The sequence below is a fragment of the Strongyloides ratti genome, assembly GCF_001040885.1.
Source record: "Strongyloides ratti genome assembly S_ratti_ED321, chromosome : X".
Lineage (NCBI taxonomy): Eukaryota > Metazoa > Nematoda > Chromadorea > Rhabditida > Strongyloididae > Strongyloides > Strongyloides ratti.
This window is the reverse complement of record NC_037309.1, coordinates 4,497,127-4,516,312: the sequence shown is the minus strand read 5'-3', so window position 1 is coordinate 4,516,312 and position 19,186 is coordinate 4,497,127. Positions and strand designations below refer to the sequence as shown.

The 19,186-nt window shown below is 21.9% G+C and overlaps 6 protein-coding genes across 6 annotated transcripts; 4 read left to right on the top strand and 2 right to left on the bottom strand.

Annotated features, from left to right (window-relative positions):
- Window positions 1-2,526: 2,526 nt before the first annotated feature.
- SRAE_X000097500 (LDLR class B repeat and Epidermal growth factor-like domain and EGF-like calcium-binding domain and Low-density lipoprotein (LDL) receptor class A repeat and Six-bladed beta-propeller, TolB-like domain-containing protein) lies at window positions 2,527-5,406 on the top strand (the record flags this gene model as incomplete). The annotated part of the gene is made up of 3 exons (XM_024645384.1): window positions 2,527-2,635; window positions 2,689-5,105; window positions 5,161-5,406. 3 exons carry the CDS (start codon window positions 2,527-2,529, stop codon window positions 5,404-5,406), a joined length of 2,772 nt encoding a protein of 923 aa, XP_024510848.1.
- A 623-nt stretch (window positions 5,407-6,029) lies between these two features.
- SRAE_X000097400 (Hypothetical protein) lies at window positions 6,030-7,105 on the top strand (the record flags this gene model as incomplete). Its single annotated transcript, XM_024645383.1, has 2 exons — window positions 6,030-6,151; window positions 6,946-7,105. 2 exons carry the CDS (start codon window positions 6,030-6,032, stop codon window positions 7,103-7,105), a joined length of 282 nt encoding a protein of 93 aa, XP_024510847.1.
- Window positions 7,106-8,364: 1,259 nt separating this feature from the next.
- On the top strand, window positions 8,365-12,005 carry SRAE_X000097300 (Amino acid permease/ SLC12A domain-containing protein; the record flags this gene model as incomplete). The annotated part of the gene is made up of 4 exons (XM_024645382.1): window positions 8,365-8,659; window positions 8,767-9,095; window positions 9,156-11,668; window positions 11,714-12,005. The coding sequence occupies 4 exons, from the start codon at window positions 8,365-8,367 to the stop codon at window positions 12,003-12,005; spliced, it is 3,429 nt and encodes a 1,142-aa protein (XP_024510846.1).
- Window positions 12,006-12,727: 722 nt separating this feature from the next.
- SRAE_X000097200 (Alpha-(1,3)-fucosyltransferase C) lies at window positions 12,728-13,825 on the bottom strand (the record flags this gene model as incomplete). The annotated part of the gene is made up of 1 exon (XM_024645381.1): window positions 12,728-13,825. The coding sequence occupies one exon, from the start codon at window positions 13,823-13,825 to the stop codon at window positions 12,728-12,730; it is 1,098 nt and encodes a 365-aa protein (XP_024510845.1).
- A 341-nt stretch (window positions 13,826-14,166) lies between these two features.
- Window positions 14,167-15,246, bottom strand: SRAE_X000097100 (Hypothetical protein; the record flags this gene model as incomplete). Its single annotated transcript, XM_024645380.1, has 3 exons — window positions 14,167-14,339; window positions 14,399-14,857; window positions 15,168-15,246. The coding sequence occupies 3 exons, from the start codon at window positions 15,244-15,246 to the stop codon at window positions 14,167-14,169; spliced, it is 711 nt and encodes a 236-aa protein (XP_024510844.1).
- Window positions 15,247-15,859: 613 nt separating this feature from the next.
- Window positions 15,860-18,636, top strand: SRAE_X000097000 (Transcription factor IIS, N-terminal domain-containing protein; the record flags this gene model as incomplete). The annotated part of the gene is made up of 4 exons (XM_024645379.1): window positions 15,860-16,024; window positions 16,208-16,279; window positions 17,561-18,109; window positions 18,166-18,636. The coding sequence occupies 4 exons, from the start codon at window positions 15,860-15,862 to the stop codon at window positions 18,634-18,636; spliced, it is 1,257 nt and encodes a 418-aa protein (XP_024510843.1).
- Window positions 18,637-19,186: the final 550 nt, after the last annotated feature.

Genomic DNA, 19,186 nt, shown 5'->3' with positions numbered 1-19,186 from the left:
TCAAAAAATTTTATGTTATTTAATAACATCTAATAACCTCGTACTTTTTGTAAATTTATTAAGGAAGTGAAAATAAAATTATTATTATGAGAAGAAATTTAATTTTTTTTCAATTATTCATAAATGTTAACAAACATGTTGTAAGTAACATTTTAAACAATATTTTATTATATAAGTTTGTTTATGTTGCCAAAAAAAAAATCATATTTACTTTTTTTTTTAAATTAAAGGAATTTTGATGTTTATTTAATTTTAATGAATATTTTTATTAGATACACATTGATTTTATATAAACAATTCATTAATTATAGAAATTGAAAATTATTTTAAAACTAAGTTTAAAAATTTTTTTTATTTATCACTTTTTATACTTACACTTTAAAATTAATATTTATAAGAAATTATTTTTCATCGTTAAACTTTTTGTAATGTTAACTTTTAAAATATTTTTAAAATTTTATCTTAATAGCTCAAAAAAAAATATTTAGCCCTTTTCAAAATTTATAATTTATTTTTTTTTTTCTAATAAAGTAGATAAATAAGAATATCATCCATTTCCATTACATATGTCTATATATTTTTTTTTTATCTATTATACGTCATTTACATTTTGTTTTTTAATCTATATAAATATTTTGAAATTTTACAATTATCTTGTTATTTTTTTTTTAAAATAATGATTTGATTTCTGAAGTATGTAATTTTTAATACTCTAAATATTACGTTGATTTTTGTTTATTTAACTTAATTTATTAAAAATTTTATTATTAAAATTTTAAATTATGATAATAAGTATTATCTATATAATGAATCATTTAAAACTTTTTTTTTGTGATTATTATTTTTGATGAGTTGTCATAAACTGTATTCCTAAGAATGAATAATTATTTCACGTGATTCATATTAGAGAAAATAATCTATATTGTGTTCAAAAAGTTATCTTTTATTTTATATGTTAAATATTTTTAATTATTATCTTTGCGCAACGTTAATATTTAAAAAAAATATATAATTTTCTTTCATTTTTATATACATATGGATTTTTTTAAAATTTTATTTTATAATAACAATTATTTTAAATATATAGTGTAATATTTTTTTAATGATATAATAATTTATTTTTTTACTTTATTTATGAAATTTTAATATTAAAAAAAATTCCAGAAAAAATCATGTTATTTTAAATTTTTATTATCCTTTAAGAATGCATTTTTTAATCAAACTTATTTTTAAAATGTCAATATTTATAATTTTAAACATTTAAATATAAGATTTAAAAATAATATTGTCTATATTTAAAATTATTTCATACTATAATTTGTAAAAACTATCAAAATATATATATACATTTGTTAAAGTTATATTTATTATTAAAACAAATAACATATATTTTGACCTATTGATCATCAATAATTAATTTTAATTTCTAAGTTAGATAATTTTAAAAAAGATAAATTAAATGTTTATAAAATATAAATTTTTTTTTATTTTAAATTTTATTTTTATTTTTTTTAAAATATTATTTCATGTAAAATTTAAAATAAAATAATATATTCTCATTATAATTTGTTGATATAACCTTATCAATAATATTGTTATAAATATTATACATATTTGATAAGAAGGTTGAGCTCATTATTAGATATTAATATATGTATATCATATATATTGTTATTATATCATTTTTATAAAAGCAAGCATAAAAATTTATTTTTCATTAGTTTTTTTTATTTCAAACTGACATTATTATATTTTTTAGCTAAGTCAATAATTTTTCTTGTTCTTTTTTTTTGTAATATATCATATTAGTCATGAAATGTGATAGTTTGTTTATAAAATGGGACTTTCACATAGTTAGACTCAAAAATTGAACGTCTATTATTTCAGCTTTCAACTTTTATTTAAACAGATTTTTATTTTATGAATATATTTTTTGTAATCACATTTGTTCATCCTTATTTTGAATAATTTAGGATTATATTTTTTACTATTATTAATCATCATTGTTTATATTAATGATATTTAATATAAAGTTATGATTAATATCTGTTTACAAAATTTTATTTTTATTTAACTTTCGAGGTCGTTCTACCAATAGCTATTATAACTAATGCCATTAGTATATCTATATATTTTTCATCATTATTAAAAAAAAAAAAAAGAAATTATATACCATTATTTTTACTCAAGTATTAAGTATTTAAAATTAGATTACAATCTATCCTTGTAGTTATCTAAATTACCACGATGATACCATTTTTCTATAAAAATTTAACCTTTTTTTTTTTACTGTTAATCTTATTACATTTTAATAGTTACCTTATCATACACTTTTATACACAATATTTCTTATCAATTATAATATTATCGGTCATTTTAAATTATTTATACTTAAATAATATTGATATTTCTTAAGATATTAAACGAAGAAATAATTTTAATTTTATTTTTTAATAATAATTATATATTATTTTTAATATTTATAAATTTTAACTAAATATAATTTTACTTAATTACAGTTTTTAAATGAATACTAAATTACCATATTTTGTACTAACAATTTTAATATCTTTTTCATATAGTAAATCAGTTTCTTCATTAAATAATGGAAGTTTTAATAGTTATATTCCAATAAGTAAGTTATATTAAATTTTATTATATTAATCAATTATTATTTATTAATTATAGCATGTGATGATGATTCATTTTATTGTGATAATGGAACATGTATTCAAAGATCATGGTTATGTGATGGTGAAAAAGATTGTGAAGATGAAAGTGATGAAAAAAATTGTGATACATTAAATCCATCTGATTTTTGTAAAAATAAAAATGAATTCTTTTGTCATAAATCACTTGTAACTAAATATAGTGATACATCAATGCATCTTGGACAATCAACTCATTCATTTAGAGAAAAATATTGTATACCAAAAGATTATCATTGTGATGGACATGATGATTGTGAAAATGGTGAAGATGAAAAAAATTGTGATGATAATATTAAATGTTCTGATGGAACATTTAAATGTCCACAATCTGAACATGATAAATCAACATGTGTTCCTGCTGCATGGAAATGTGATGGTTCTCAAGATTGTTTTGATGGTTCTGATGAAAGAAATTGTACAATGACACCATTTTGTTTGGATTCTCAATTTTTATGTCACAATAATCAATGTATCTATAAAAAGTGGGTATGTGATGGTGAAAAAGATTGTAATGATGGTAGTGATGAAATAAATTGTAAAGAAGATTGTAATGTTGAAACACATTTTAAATGTAAAGATGGTAGTCGTTGTTTACCATTACATTTACGCTGTGATGGTGATGCTGATTGTATTGATCATTCAGATGAAAATGATTGCCATTCTTTTAGTCCAATTCATACAAGAACATGTACTATTGGTGAATTTCAATGTGCTTCTAATACACGGTGTATTTCTGCAAGTTGGAGATGTGATGGTGATGTTGATTGTTCAGATGGTAGTGATGAAAAAGATTGTGAAGAAAAAATATGTACTATAGATCAAAAAAAGTGTGATAATATTTGTAGACCAAAAGATTTATGGTGTAATGGAGTTGTTGATTGTAATGATGGAAGTGATGAATTAAATTGTAAATTTCCACATAATAATATAACAGCTTGTAATCCAACAACACAATATGAATGTTCAGAGACACCAAAAATGTGCATACATTATGAGGACTTATGCAAAGATGATTCCTCATCTAATAATTGTATAATATCAATATGTAATAAACAAATACATTCATGTAAAAAAGACTCACCAAATTGTCAATGTCGTGATACAAAATTTAATGGTTCAATATGTTATTGTAAAAAAGGTTTTGAACTTCGAAATGAATTTTGTGTTGATATAAATGAATGTAATAATGAAGGAACTTGTGATCAAATTTGTTATAATGAACCAGGATCATATAAATGTGATTGTTATCATGGATTTCAATTGGTACCTGTAGATAATAAAACAATTATTCCTCATAAATGTCGTGCTTCTGGTTCAGATCCTTTATTATTATTAACAAATCGTGCTTCTATTAGACAATATGATATGACAAAACATATTGTATCACCATTAATTTCATCACTTAAATCAGCTGTTGCAATGGATTATTGGCATAAAAATGGTATTGTAACATGGTCTGATTTAGTTAATGAACATATTATGTCATGTCAAATGGATCATAAAGAACCTGTTTATAATATAAGTAAATGTACTGATGGAAATGGAACAATTCTTGTTAAAAATGTTACTAATGCTGATGGTTTAGCTGTTGATTGGGTACATGGTCTTTTATTTTGGACTGATTCTATTAAAAAACATATAAGTGTTGTTGATATTAAAACTGGTAAAAGTAAAATTCTTTTTAATACATCATTAGATGAACCAAGAGCTATTGCAGTTGATCCTGCTTCTGGTTTACTTTTTTGGACAGATTGGGGTAGACATGCAAAAATTGAACGCGCTGGAATGGATGGAAATCATAGAACAGTTATTGCATCAGGTGAACATATAAAATGGCCAAATGGTTTAACTTTAGATATTCTTGATAAAAGAATTTATTTTGCTGATGCAAAAGTTAAATCAATTTCTTCAATGGATTATTGGGGTAATAATTTACGTACAGTTATTCATTCACATGAAAAACTTAAACATCCATTTTCTTTAGCTGTATTTGAAGAGAAATTATATTGGAGTGATTGGGATAGAGATGGTATTGTTAGTGCTAATAAATTTAGTGGATCAGATGTCACTGAAGTTTTAAAACATGTATCAACACCAATGACAGTTAGAATTTTTCATGAAGCTGTACAACCAGATCATCCAGATAAATGTCAATCACATATATGTTCAGGTATATGTTTACCTAAAGCTCATTATCGTACTGATATTGAAGATCAAAAAAAAATTCATGATGAATTACCATATTCATGTGTTTGTGATGATGGATCAATTCTTATTAATGAAGTATGTGTATTAAATCATGCTGTTTCTGATTTTATAAAAGATTCAACAAAAGGAAAAACATCAACAATTGTCATATTTATTCTTCTTACAGGTGCTATTGGAATTATTGGGGTAAATTTTTTTAAAAATTATTTTTGACTTAAATTTATTTTTTTTAATATTATAGTATACAGTATACTCACGTCGCAAGCGTCCAGTAAACCAATTTGTTAGATTTAGTAATCCAGTATACAGAACAACAATTGAAGATGGATCCCATGATATGGATGAAATAAATGATCGTGCAATTGTTAATATCACAAGAACTCTTCCAAATACAACAAACTCATTAGTTGATAATACAATTGATCAATCTAATGTAAATCCTTCACTTTCCTTTTCTAACCCAACATTTGGTACTAATCGCGAATAGATCATCTTGTATAATTAAGAAGGATTTTATTATTTTTAATCAAAAAAAAAAAAAACAAACAAACAAAAAAACTAGAAAAATTGAAAAATATTAACCTGTGCAATTTTACAAAGCAAATAATTTATTAACATTAAATTAAAAAAATAAATAAAATTTTACGGGCATCATTTTTGTGCCTATAATAAGGTTGTTATTTTATAGATGTTGAAATATCTGCATTTATCAAATATTCACTTTGAAGATTGGTTCTTTTGTCAACTTGTCTCGAGTTTAGAAGGGTAACTGTGATTTAAATATTTTTTTTTGTATAAATATATTAATATTAAACATTTTCTCATATATTAAGTCAATAATATGTATTATTTGTATGCGAATAAATTTTAAAATATAAAAATTTTTAATTTGTTCGGAAGAAGCAAAGACTAACTTATTAATCGTATATTAAATTTTATAATTTAATCCTATTAAGGTTATGTTGATTTTCTATATAAATATAAAATAATTAAAATGTAAAGTATCTGTTAATCATCTAAGCACACTCCTATATATTTTCAAACGAAACAAAAATTTTTCACTTCTATTTTTCATATCGCAATCTTACGTTGTATTCTTGATATCAAAATATGACAGAAAAGAAACCACGAATGAGTATATGTGTAGTTGAAGGTGCACCACCACCAGCAACAATAACTCTTCCATCTACTGCAAATATTTCTTCAACAAATCAAAATCAACCGGAAAAAAGGTATGTTTACAATTAAATGTTTTTTTTTTTATATAATTACTAAATTTAATTATGAAATAGTTTAAAGTGTATTATACATAAACAGTACATTTTTAAATGTCTTTGTTTTGATAATTATTTTTTTAACATTTATTACATCATTAATATGCGTAACAATCAAATTAAGAATATCTATTGCGCAATTTGATATAATATCATAAATAGTATGAAATAATAATCAAAATGTTATTATATTAAAAATAATTTTTTTCTAATTTGTTTTTCTTATTATATCAAAAAATTTTTTTAACATATTATATTAATAAATTTTAGTTAGAAAATATCTTAAATCAAATTAATTCTTTGTTAAATATTTAATAAAATTTTTGTAAAAATATTTGGATATAAAATCGCAAAATAACTTTTCGAGAATCCATTTATCAACAAATATATGATATTGTTAAGTAGGACATTATATGACTAAATAAACATGTCAAAAATTTAGTATATTTTGCCATTCAAAATATTATTATCGTAAAGATAATTGTAAATGATCGAAGAAGTTTTAGAGTTTAACGGATATCAGTATTATGATACATTGGTAATTAATAGTTAAAAATTTTAATATTATATAAATAATATTATTATGGTCATATCACTATTTTATTAATTGACTATGTAATAATTTAATTTTGTTAATTTCATTTATCTATTGAAACAAATTTTTTCTAGATCATTAAATATTTATATAAAAAATAAAACATTTTTTTTTAAATCACAAAAATTTATTTTGATATTTTTATTTTCTATTTTAGAAAAAGCATTTTTGGTAAACTTTTTCAAAAACCTATTAAAGAAGAAAAAAGTAGTCATATTATGGGAAGAGGAAACAGTGTTAATCCAATAAACTCTGATATGAATCACAGGGATACTGTTACTTCAATAGCAGAATCAGAAGGTATGTTTTGTAATTAAAATATTAAAAATGATTTTTTAAATAATTTATTTTATTTTGATATAATATTAACATTAAAAATTAAAAACAAATCAATTAATTTAATTTTAACTATTTTAATTATTATGATCTTATCATTTTCAAATACTTTTCCTAACAATGCAAATAAAAATAAAATTACTATTTGCTTAGATAAAAATGTTCTACAACCTTTTCTTTTAATAAATATGATGTAACAATTTATTTCTATTTATATACCTAAGATTACAAATAATATGAATGATAAGTATAATATTAATTTAAGCTTAAGTAGAAGAAGATAATAATGAGTTAAAGAATTTAAATAGTAAAATTTTTTTTTTATAATACTACAATTTATAAGATTTTTCTTTAAAAAAAATATTTCATTTTCTTTATAATTAACTAAATGTTAATTTAGTATTCAATGAATATATTAATTTATTAAAAAGCAGATGTTTTTAATTTATTTTTATACTCTTTTAAATGAATAATCTATATTTATATATATATATTATTTTTAATTCATGATGGAATTTACAATAAGAAAGAGTATACATTATTAAAATGGTAGCCTTTACAATTATTTCAAATAAAATTATTCATTATTACTACCACTCATATATTTTATAAAAATAAGTTTATAAAATAAGGTAATTATTCTCTTTTTTTAAAATATTTTTTTATAGAAATTTAATTTATTTTAATAAGTGATAATTAAAAATTTGATAATATTAATATTTTATGTAGGTTAACAATATCACTCTAAAATATTTCAAATTAATTATACAACTTTCAAATGTTTTAAATTTAACTACTTCAAATAAAACTTTAATAATTATAAGGTACATCTTTTTATAAGATTGTAATAAAATTAAATATAATTTTGCGGAAAATATATTACATGAATCATAATAAAAATTTATTTACTTTTTTTATTATATATTAACCTATAAATACAATCTAATATAATTTTTAACGTTTCAAATACAGTTGTTAAGAAAAAGATTTTTGTTTTTATTCTTTAATAAATAGTCTTATAAATGAACTTTAGTATTTTTAATTGTAATCATATAATTTCATTATTTTTTTTAAACTATTTTAAAAACTTTAGTTTTAATTTACTATATATATATACATATATATATATATTCTTTTACATTATAGAATAACAATTTACTATTTATTATTTTTTTTTAAATTAATATTTACTAACAAAATAATATATATTATTTTTTTTGCTTAAATTTGTGCTTTGAAAATGGATTCTACCACAATAAATGTGAATGAGAATCCAGAAAATGTTCCTAGTAAATGTTTGTCATCAAATTGTATTTCACCTACTATAAAGAAAAAAACATCATTATGTACTCCTAAACAAAATATTCAATGTGAAAATAATAGATTTATGGTTAAACAACTATCTAAAAGTGATTGTCATTTAAATGGAATATCTGAATTTCCTTGTACTATGCAAAGAACTGAAAGTAGTGCAACAGACTGTCTTCTAGAACAACCAGGAATGTTAGATGTTCCTGTTTCACCATTATCGCCAAGTAATGCTTTCATTTTAATACCACATTTTAATATTTTTTTTTATTAAAAATATCAACAAAAAAAAAAAAGAAATTATTAATAATTTTTATATCTAATTTTTTTATAGATGAAACGGGAAAAAATCTTTTTTCATGGGGTGGTTCAATCAAAAGAGCTAATACAATTACTGGAGGATCAAATGATCACAATTTGGCCTTATATGAAGATCAAAATGCTACATTTTTGAGTGCTTATTTTAGAGCTTACACAACACCTGGACCAAGTGAAAGAGCACATTCAAAAAAAGGAAAAGCTGATCTTGGAGTTATGCTTGGAGTATATCTTCCAACAATTCAACATATTCTTGGAGTTACAATGTTCATTCGTCTTGGATGGTGTGTAGGTGTAGCTGGTATTGGTCAAACATTTCTTATGTTAAGCGTTTGTTGTTTCTGTGTTAGTTTATTATAAATTTTTTTTTTTGTAAATATTTATAATTAACAAAATATTTTATAGACATTTTTAACTTGTATTAGTATATCTGCTGTAGCTACCAATGGTGTCATTGAATCAGGAGGAGCGTATTTTATAATATCACGTAATTTAGGACCAGAATTTGGATCAGCAATTGGGCTATTATTTTATTTAGCAAATACAGTTGCTACATCTATGTATCTTGTTGGTGGTGTTGAAATTTTACTTTTATATATAGCTCCAGGTTTAACAATAGGTGGAACAGAAGTACAATCAGATACAGGATTATTTGGGATGATGACACATAATTTAAGATTTTATGCAACAATATTATTATTAATTGAATTTTGTATTGTTGCAATGGGTGTTAAATTTGTACAACTTCTTGCACCTGTATCATTAGTTACTGTCATTATTTCAATTCTTGCATGTTATGCTGGTAGTATAGAAAAAACATTAAATCCAACTATGGGACCATATGTTTGTAAAATAGATAATCATTTACTTGCATCAAAAAGTTACCTACCACAAGGTATGGGATTAGATAAAGTTTGTGAATTTTGTAATATAAATAATACTTTATTAATGAATAATGTTTGTAAAAATAATACATGTTTGTGGGATATGAATAAATTGAAATGTGTTAATGGATTTCCTGGTTTTACAAGTTCAGCATTATTAGATAATTTAGGTACAAATTATCCTGGTAAAAATGAATATTTACATGGTTCACCTGCTGTAACAAATATTGAAATATTTCAAGATGTTAGAACAAGCTTTTTTGTTCTTTTAGCTATTTATTTTCCTGCTGTAACTGGTATATTTACAGGAGCAAATATGTCAGGTGATTTAAAAAATCCAGGAAAATCTATTCCATCTGGTACAATTTGTGCACAATTAACAACATCTTTTATATATTTTTCTTTGGCACTTTGTTTTGGTGCTGTTATTGATGGAGATGTTTTAAGAGATAAAAATGGTTTTTCATTAAATGGTGGTATGGTTGTAGCTTCTTTAGCATGGCCAGCTGATTGGATACTTTTAGCTGGTTCATTTTTATCAACATTTGGTGCTGCATTGCAATGTCTTTGTTCAGCACCACGTCTTCTTCAAGGTCTTGCTAAAGATGATGTTATTCCTATACTTTCTGTATTTTCTAAAGTAACCAAAAATAATGAACCATTTTATGGATTAATATTAACAACATTTATTGCTGAATTAGCTGTTCTTCTTGGTGCTATGGATTCTATTGCTGCAGTTGTTGATTTTTTCTTTTTAATGTGTTATGCTTTTGTTAATCTTATTTGTGCACTTCATTCAATACTTGGTGCACCAAATTGGAGACCACGTTTTCAATATTATCATTGGAGTTTATCAATATTAGGAGCTGGACTTTGTTTCTTTATTATGTTTTCAACACATTGGGATTATGCAATTATTTCATGCCTTCTTTGTATAATTATTTATAAATATGTTGAATGGAAAGGTGCTAAAAAAGAATGGGGTGATGGTATTCGTGGTTTAGCATTAAGTACAGCACAATATAGTTTAATGAAAATTGAAGATAAAGCACCACATCCAAAAAATTGGAGACCACAACTTTTAGTACTTCATTCAATGCCATGGTCAAAAGAATTAGTTGATATTAGATATTTAAATTTATTACATTTAGCATCACAATTAAAAGCTGGTAAAGGATTAACAATTGTTACATCATTTGTTCGTGGTGATCCAATAAGTATTGAAGATCGTGAACATGCAAATAAAGTTAGAACACGTATGGAATTTGATATGAATAGTTTACATCTTCGTGGTTTTGCCAAAACATTATTATATGGTGAAAATCAAATAGCTGGAAGTTTATCAACTCTTATTCAAAGTGTTGGTATTGGTGGTTTAAGACCAAATACATTATTATTAAGTTGGCCAATACATCGTGATGATATGGATAGAAATTTAGATTCTGAATATTTAACATTTACTGATAAAATTCATATTGGTGCTGCTATGAATATGTCACTTATTGTTGCTAAAGATATTACTGATTTTCCAACAACAGTTAAAATGAATGGTTATATTGATGTTTATTGGATTGTTCAAGATGGTGGACTTTGTATTCTTCTTGCTTACCTTCTTAAACAACATAGAGTTTGGAGACATTGTAAACAACGTGTTATAGCTGTTGCACAGAAAGATGATAATAATACAAAATTAATGAAAGATCTTCAAAATTATGTTTATCAGCTTCGTATTTCAGCTGATGTTTGTGTAGTTGAATTAAGTGATCCAACAATTAGTAAAAATGCTTTTGAAAGAACATTGTTAATGGAAGAAAGAACTAAATTCCAAAAAGAACTTCATCAACAAAAAATTGAAGCTAGTAATAATTCTAATGGTTTTGTTAATATTTCTCTTGCTGATACTCAATCACAAAGTAGTAAGATTGTTGATGAAACATTAGATACTATTTATGATTCTGTAACTAGTGAAGAAATTAAAACTGATTCATCTGATGATGTAAAGAGTGATGAAAAAGTTGAAGAAAAAACAAATAAGTATGTTAATTTTTTTTGTTAATAATTATATTAATATTTTTTTAGGACAAAGAAAACTGCAACATTAGCTATTGATGATGAACATGAAAAAAATAAGAAACTTAGAGCATTAGATAGAAAGAAAGTTCATAAAATGCATACAGCTGTTCGTCTTAATGAATTAATTCAAGAAAAATCAGGAGATTCATCACTTATACTTTTGAATCTTCCAAGGCCACCACATACCAAAGAAGGATTAGATGATTATATTCATTATATGGAAGTTTTATCAGATAAAATTCCTCGAGTACTATTTGTTAGAGGTACTGGACAAGAAGTTATAACAACTAGTTCATAAATAAAAAAAAAATATTATTACATATATATTTTTTATCTTTGTAACGATACACAATTTTTTTGGCAAACTAACAAAACAATGGCAATGAAAAAATTATACATATTTAAAAAAAAAAAAAGAAATATTTTGTGAAAATATGTTGTCCATCATTATATATTAAATAATTAGCGATTATTATCAAAATAAAAAAAATATAACTCACCAAGTATGGAAAAAAGTTATTTTATAGTAAAGCAAATTGATAATTTTTTTATTAATTCAATATTATATTATATATATATATATTTTTTTTTGATTCTTCGTTGATCAAGATTTATATATTTTATAACAAAACAAAATTTGAATTAGTTAAAAAATGTACGATTATGATTTATTTCTGTTTAAATTTTAAAATAAACAAAATTTAAATATATTTGTATGAATAATGTTTTAATAAAAAAAAAATTATTAGGTGATAGAACATAATTTTAATGCACTTATAAAATTGATTTGCGAACAGCATTCTTTCATTTTGATATCATCATACATACAAATACTACCAGCTTGATGAATATTTTTTCTTTTATATTAAAATACTTTACCTTAATTCTATTTTAAAATTGTTAATTATTATATATATATATAAAAATAAAAAACTTTTTTTTTCATTTTGGTAAAAAAATTTTAAAATATACACTATATATAAAGCGGGTAAGATATTTTAAAATAAAATAACTATCTATTTACCAATCATTTAAAAATGTAATAGCATTTTTCGGAGTTGTGCAATTATTAATACTTGTATAAAATTTTAAAACATCATCTATTCTTTCTTGTGATAATATACTAGCATAATCATTTAACTTATTACATAAAGCACAAATACCATTTACCAAATTAAATTGATCCCAATTCATTACTGTTATATTCTTATTTCTATATTCAAAATATTTTAAATATTCTTTAGGGTTATTCATTAAATAATTTAAATGCTCAACCATTTCTTTACTTGTCTTATAGTCAGAAATAGCAATTAATGATGAATTAGGTATACCAATATTAATATAAATATCACGTCTCATTACAATTGGCACAGAATTATGCATATATCTAGACCAATATTTTTCTGTTACATAATCATTACAAAGAGCATTTTCTAATGCTATATAAAAATAATAACTATTAATTAAATTTTTTTCACATTCTATATTTTTTGAAGGACAACTATTTTTTTTTTTTATATCATTAGAACATTTTCCAAAAATATCAATATTAATATATTTTGAAAGTTTTTTAATAACATATTCTCTACCAGAATTTGTTGCGCAATTTGAAATAAATCCGATTATTTTTTTAAATTTCTTATTTAATAGTATATTTTTATAGTTATTGTCTAGACGTTGGTTATTATTCTCATCAACATTAATCCATTTACTACCATATTGAAATAAAATATCTGATTTTCTATTATATGACATTAACCAATTAAAATAATTTCTTGGTGCTATATAATTATTTGTTGAAAATGGTGATTCCATTGTAAAATAGATAAATTTTTGTAATTTAAAAGCACGATTAGGTAAATTAGTATGATTAATATCACTAAAATGAAATATTACTGCATCTGATGTTGAGAAAAGTGATTTATCATTTGTAATTATACAATTTAATGATTTACATTGTAAATTACTAAGGTCATTACTACCAAAAAATGTTGTCCAAAATAATATTTGTTTTTTGTTATCATTTGATATACTTTTATGTATAAATTTATCATACTTTTTACTTATATCAATCCAATATAAATAATAAACGATGTAAATGACAGCAATAGAAATCATTAAAATAAAACATTGTTTATAATTTAAGATTTGACACATTTCTATCTAAAAATTTTGTGAGAAATAACTTAAAGGTTAGATATAGAAAAAAAAAACATTATGTTAAATATACTACCTCCAAACAAATGGAATGTTTGACAATTTAAAGCATAAAAAATATATTTATAGATACAAAAAAAAAAGTATTTTTATTCATTATTATAATATTATTGTTATCAAAATTTACTAATTATTTTACACTGATTTTTTTTTCTTTTTAAAATTATATATGTATTTTGCAAGTAAATTTAATTATATGTATATATACTGATAATGTATAAAAATCTTATTGTAATTATATATTATGTCATAAATGTTGTACTTTTATAAATATCATCCACATCATCTTCATCATTTACTGTTTCTTCCCTCATTTCATACGATACATTTGTAAATAAATAATCCCATGTCCATGGTATATTTTCATCCAAATACTCATCTTCCAACCATAAAAAACGTGTTAAAAAACTCATATCTATAAATATATAAATTATTATAATAATTTTTAATAATTATGTAAATAAATTTTTTTACCTATATCATCAATTTTATATGGATTATATACATTATTATTAAGTAATTCTAATGGATACATTGCATTCATTTCATTCATTGTTAATTTTGGTGCTTCAACTATTGATAAAGAAAGTAATGACGTACTTCTATTATTTGGAGGTGTATCCTGTTTATAGGTGTCTGAGTCATCTATTGTATTACCATGTATCTCAATCACATCAGTATTATATGATTCTTTATTATATGGAATGACTGAATCTTTATTATTTTGTATTACCTCTTCATTTTTTTGTTCTCCATCTTTTTGTGATTTACGGAATAATCCTGTTAATGGACGTTTTAAAGTTTCTTTAAAGTCATTTTGACCAGTTTTTTTGAGAAATGTTCTAATTCCTGATGTTTCTAATTTGTTTTTGATTCCTTTTTTTTTATTATCATAATTATTATTTTTTATTCTTATATTTGGTATAATCTCATCTATAAAATATAATAAAATTAAATTTATATGTTATTACTATATTTTTGTTAATTTTTATTTATAAATATATCAGTATAATCAAAAATAATTTTTATTATATTTATTTATAGTTAAAAAAAAAGTACAAAAAAAGTACAATTTTTTTAAACATATTTTATAATAAAAATAAATTTTATTTAACAATAATTTTTAAAAAAGTTTTATTAGTCTTTTTTTTTCATTATATGTATTATAGTTTAAAATATATATTCGTATTATCGTGATTTTTAAATAGAAAAAACATATTATGTTAGTATATATAAAACTTACTTGAGTCATCTTTATTATCTTCTGAAGTAGTAATGCTTTCAATTTTATCATTTCGTTCAATATTTTGTCTTCTGCGCATTTTTATTTTATAAAATAAATAAATTTCTTTTGTTTAATTATTATAATATATTTGTAATACTTTTCTTATATTATATAAATTATTTTTATATTAATTTTATAAAATTCAAATAATATGAATTAGAATAATATATTAATTTTTTATTTAAAAATAAAAAAAAATAAATTTATATATTTTTTAAACAGAAAAAGGATATGGTAAATTTTTATTTACAAAAACTAAGAATATTAATATATTTTCTCCTAGGTAACATAATTTTATAATATTTTCTATATATATATACAAAATAGTATATATAATAAATATAGATGTAAGTTACTACATAAACATATATAATTTTGAAAATATATTATTATTATGTCTATGTATAAATATATGTATATATATATTCTTCTCGTTTTCTCTGAAATATTTTTAATAATATCTATATTTATTTATTTTATTTTATTTTTTTTCTATTTCTTAATATTATACTCTACTATATAGGTTATTATACGCTTAAAAAGTTATAACTCTGCCTCTTTTTGTTATAGAACAAAACCATCGATTATAATAGTATAAATAGATAGAAAACTAATACTGACATTTCAGACGGAGAAAACACACTTTGGTGATGGTTGCTTGTACTGCATCTAACTATACTTCCAATTTTAATAAAATGGATCAGGGTAAAAGTAAAATGTCTGTTCATGATCTTTTACCTGACAAAGAGACATTGCAAAAATTGATGTTTAAGGTTGAGAAGTATCAAAAAGATCTTCAAAAGGGCCTTGAGAATGTAAGATAAATATTTTAAAATTTTTTTAATTACCTTTGTTTTGTTTTTATTTTTTATTTTTTAAAAGAAAGGTTCTTATATTTGAATATTATTACAAATATCATTTTTAAAAACCTTACAAAACTAAAAATTTGTTAAGATTCTATCGATTTTTGATCATCTATGCTTATCATATTTTTTCAGCGAAATTATGTGTTACTTGATGAAGTGATAACATATTTTGAAAAATTGGATATGCCATGGAAAGTGTTAGAGGTAAGTTATTTTAATTAATTTTTTTTTTTATTAAATTTTATTTATGACTATTGTCGTTATTATATTGCACTGTTTAAAAAAATTTTTGTGCAATTTTTAATGATAATTGTTATTTTTTTATATGAAAAAAAAATAGAGCTAGGTATATTTTACAGATTTATCTATATGATGAAATATAGTAGAAAAATGATAGATCGATAGAACAAAAATGTATTGAGAAGAGAAGACACGTTCTTTATTAATCCGCCACCTCACCAATGCTGAAAATGTGTTGAGAAGTGGTTGTATTTTTCATAAAATAGAGGCTGCCTCGCGTCAGATAAATTATTTTCTCATTTCTCTAACATTGTATTATTGAAGTATTTCAAAATAATATATATATATATATATAGTTATCATTATATCTAAGTAATAGAAATCCTTTTCTATAACCAATATAAGTTTTATCGCCTGAAAAGAATATGTTTAGGAGAGAAAAAGAGAATCGCTAGAGATAATCTTTTTCATTTCCATCTTTTTAACCAGTTACTGGCTTTTTTTTTTTTTCACTAGAATGGAATTTTGTTATATGCATTTAACTTACAAAAGTTTTACTTTATATATATATATTTTTTATTTTGATAAAATTTAATTTGTTCCTAACAAAAAGAGATAATTTTAAAATTTTTAACAAAAATAACATTTGGAAAATTAATTTTTAATTAAAAAAAATAAATAAATAATAGCAATTATGTAAGGTTTCCAATTTAAAAAAAATAAAATTTTTTAATGTTGAAGTTTAAATAATCGAATTAAGGAAATTTAATATAAACATATAGTGTTAAGATATATATATATGATATTTTATGTATATATTTATTATATATCATAAAACCAGCTTCATCTTTGTTTATAGTATCCAGAAAAAAAAATTATATTACAAAAAAAAAACAATCATTTTCCGGAGGCTGATGAATTTTCATTTATATAATTAACTTGTTTTAATAATAATCAATTTAAAGTATAATATTTTTTTTAATGACGTTGTTTCAATAAAATTAAGAGATCTCCATATGGTTTTCTCTTTCCTATTTTATGTTTTATAGTTTTTATTTTATCTTTAATGTATTTATATATTAAATTTTAAAAAATTTTATTTCTTGTTTTATGAATAATTCTTCATTAAACAGATTATTTTAATGATATATTTATTTTATTTTAAAATAATATGTTTTATTTAAAAAATTATGAAAAAAAAAATCAAGACAATTGTATTATTTTATTAATCGTTTTTTATTAAAGCAAACAAGGGTTGGACGTGATATCAATGAAATTAGAAAAGCATTGAATAATGACAAACCAGCTTTATCTAAACGCTGTCGCAAGTTAATCAAAAAGTGGCAGCCATTAAGAAACATCCAATCTCCAACATGTGAAGAATCATCCCAAAGAGAGTTAACTGATAATACATGTAAAAAGAACACTCTTTTGAATGATTCTGATATATTATTAAATCGTAAACGTAAATTAGTTGAGGTTAATGGAAAGAAAATTAATAATAGTTTTATAACATTATCTAATGGAGAGCCAAAACCTTCACCTCCTATTTATGAACCAAAAAAAAGACGATTTGAACGTAGTGAATCTGTTGTTTCAAGATCATCTTCCTCGTCTACTGTCTCTTCACCTAGTGGAAATGCACTTAATATTTTAGCATCTAAAAGAAAAAATGTTCAAAAAACATCAGCATTGTTAACTGATATTGTTGTAAAGGATGATGTTCCAAAACCTGATACACCAATATCAATGAAATCAAATTCACCAGGTGTTTTTACAGATGATGATACAGATGTATGTTTAATATTAATAAAAAAAAACAATAATATAAACAATTATTTAATTTATAGGAATCAAATAGTCGTTTTTCATTAAATTTTATCAACAATTCTAAAAAAATATCACCAATTGTTGATTCAGTTAATAAATCAAAAAATCTTATAAAGAAAGACAAAAAAGGTTCAACAATGTTAGATTCGTCGCAAAAAAAACAAAAAAATGGAATAGTAGAAGAATATAAAAAAGTAATAAATGATAATAAAAATAATTGTCAACCAGTACCATCAAGAACAAATAAATTGCCAACAGATTTTTCACATTTACAGGTTAAAAAGTCTCATCCCATTGATAATGATTTTTCATGGGAAAAGTATTGTAATGTTCCATCAATTGAAGAACTACAAAAAAAGTTACAAAAAAACTCAATAAAAGATGATGTTTCTTCATTTAAAGAGGGACGAGTTATTTTAATTGAAAAAAATCGTCCATTAATTGCTTGGCCATATCTTTTAAATTCACGTGACATTGATTTCATCGCTTAATATTTTATCACTTTGATGAAAATTTATTCATTTTATTAGGATCAATTATATTAACATTTGTTTTTTTTTAAATTCTTTCTCACACCATCTTCTAAAAGTTAAATCTCATCCAGTGACTGATATTTATATCTCAGTACTTACAAGCAACAAATGTCTTGCCGAACCAAAAAATGTCTATCCGTCTAAATACTACAAATTATTATTTTCATACTTCAATCATATCTTTACATGTTTAATTATGCCAATATTTAATTTGTTCTAAACAATATGTTTAGTATTCTTATATTTCAAAGTACAAAAACTTTCTAATATTTTATTATATTGTAAAAATATTGCAAGTTATTGTATACGCTCAACTTATTTACACTTCATCATTTCTTCCATTTATGTTCTTTCTAATTCATTTTTTTTAATTTGACAAAAAAAATTACAAAATAACATTTTTTTGTCAATACTATTTATCAATGATTCATCATTGAATAGTCTCAATTATAAAACCTACTTTCACTAACGGCTATCATAAGGATTTTTTAGAATCCATATATATATA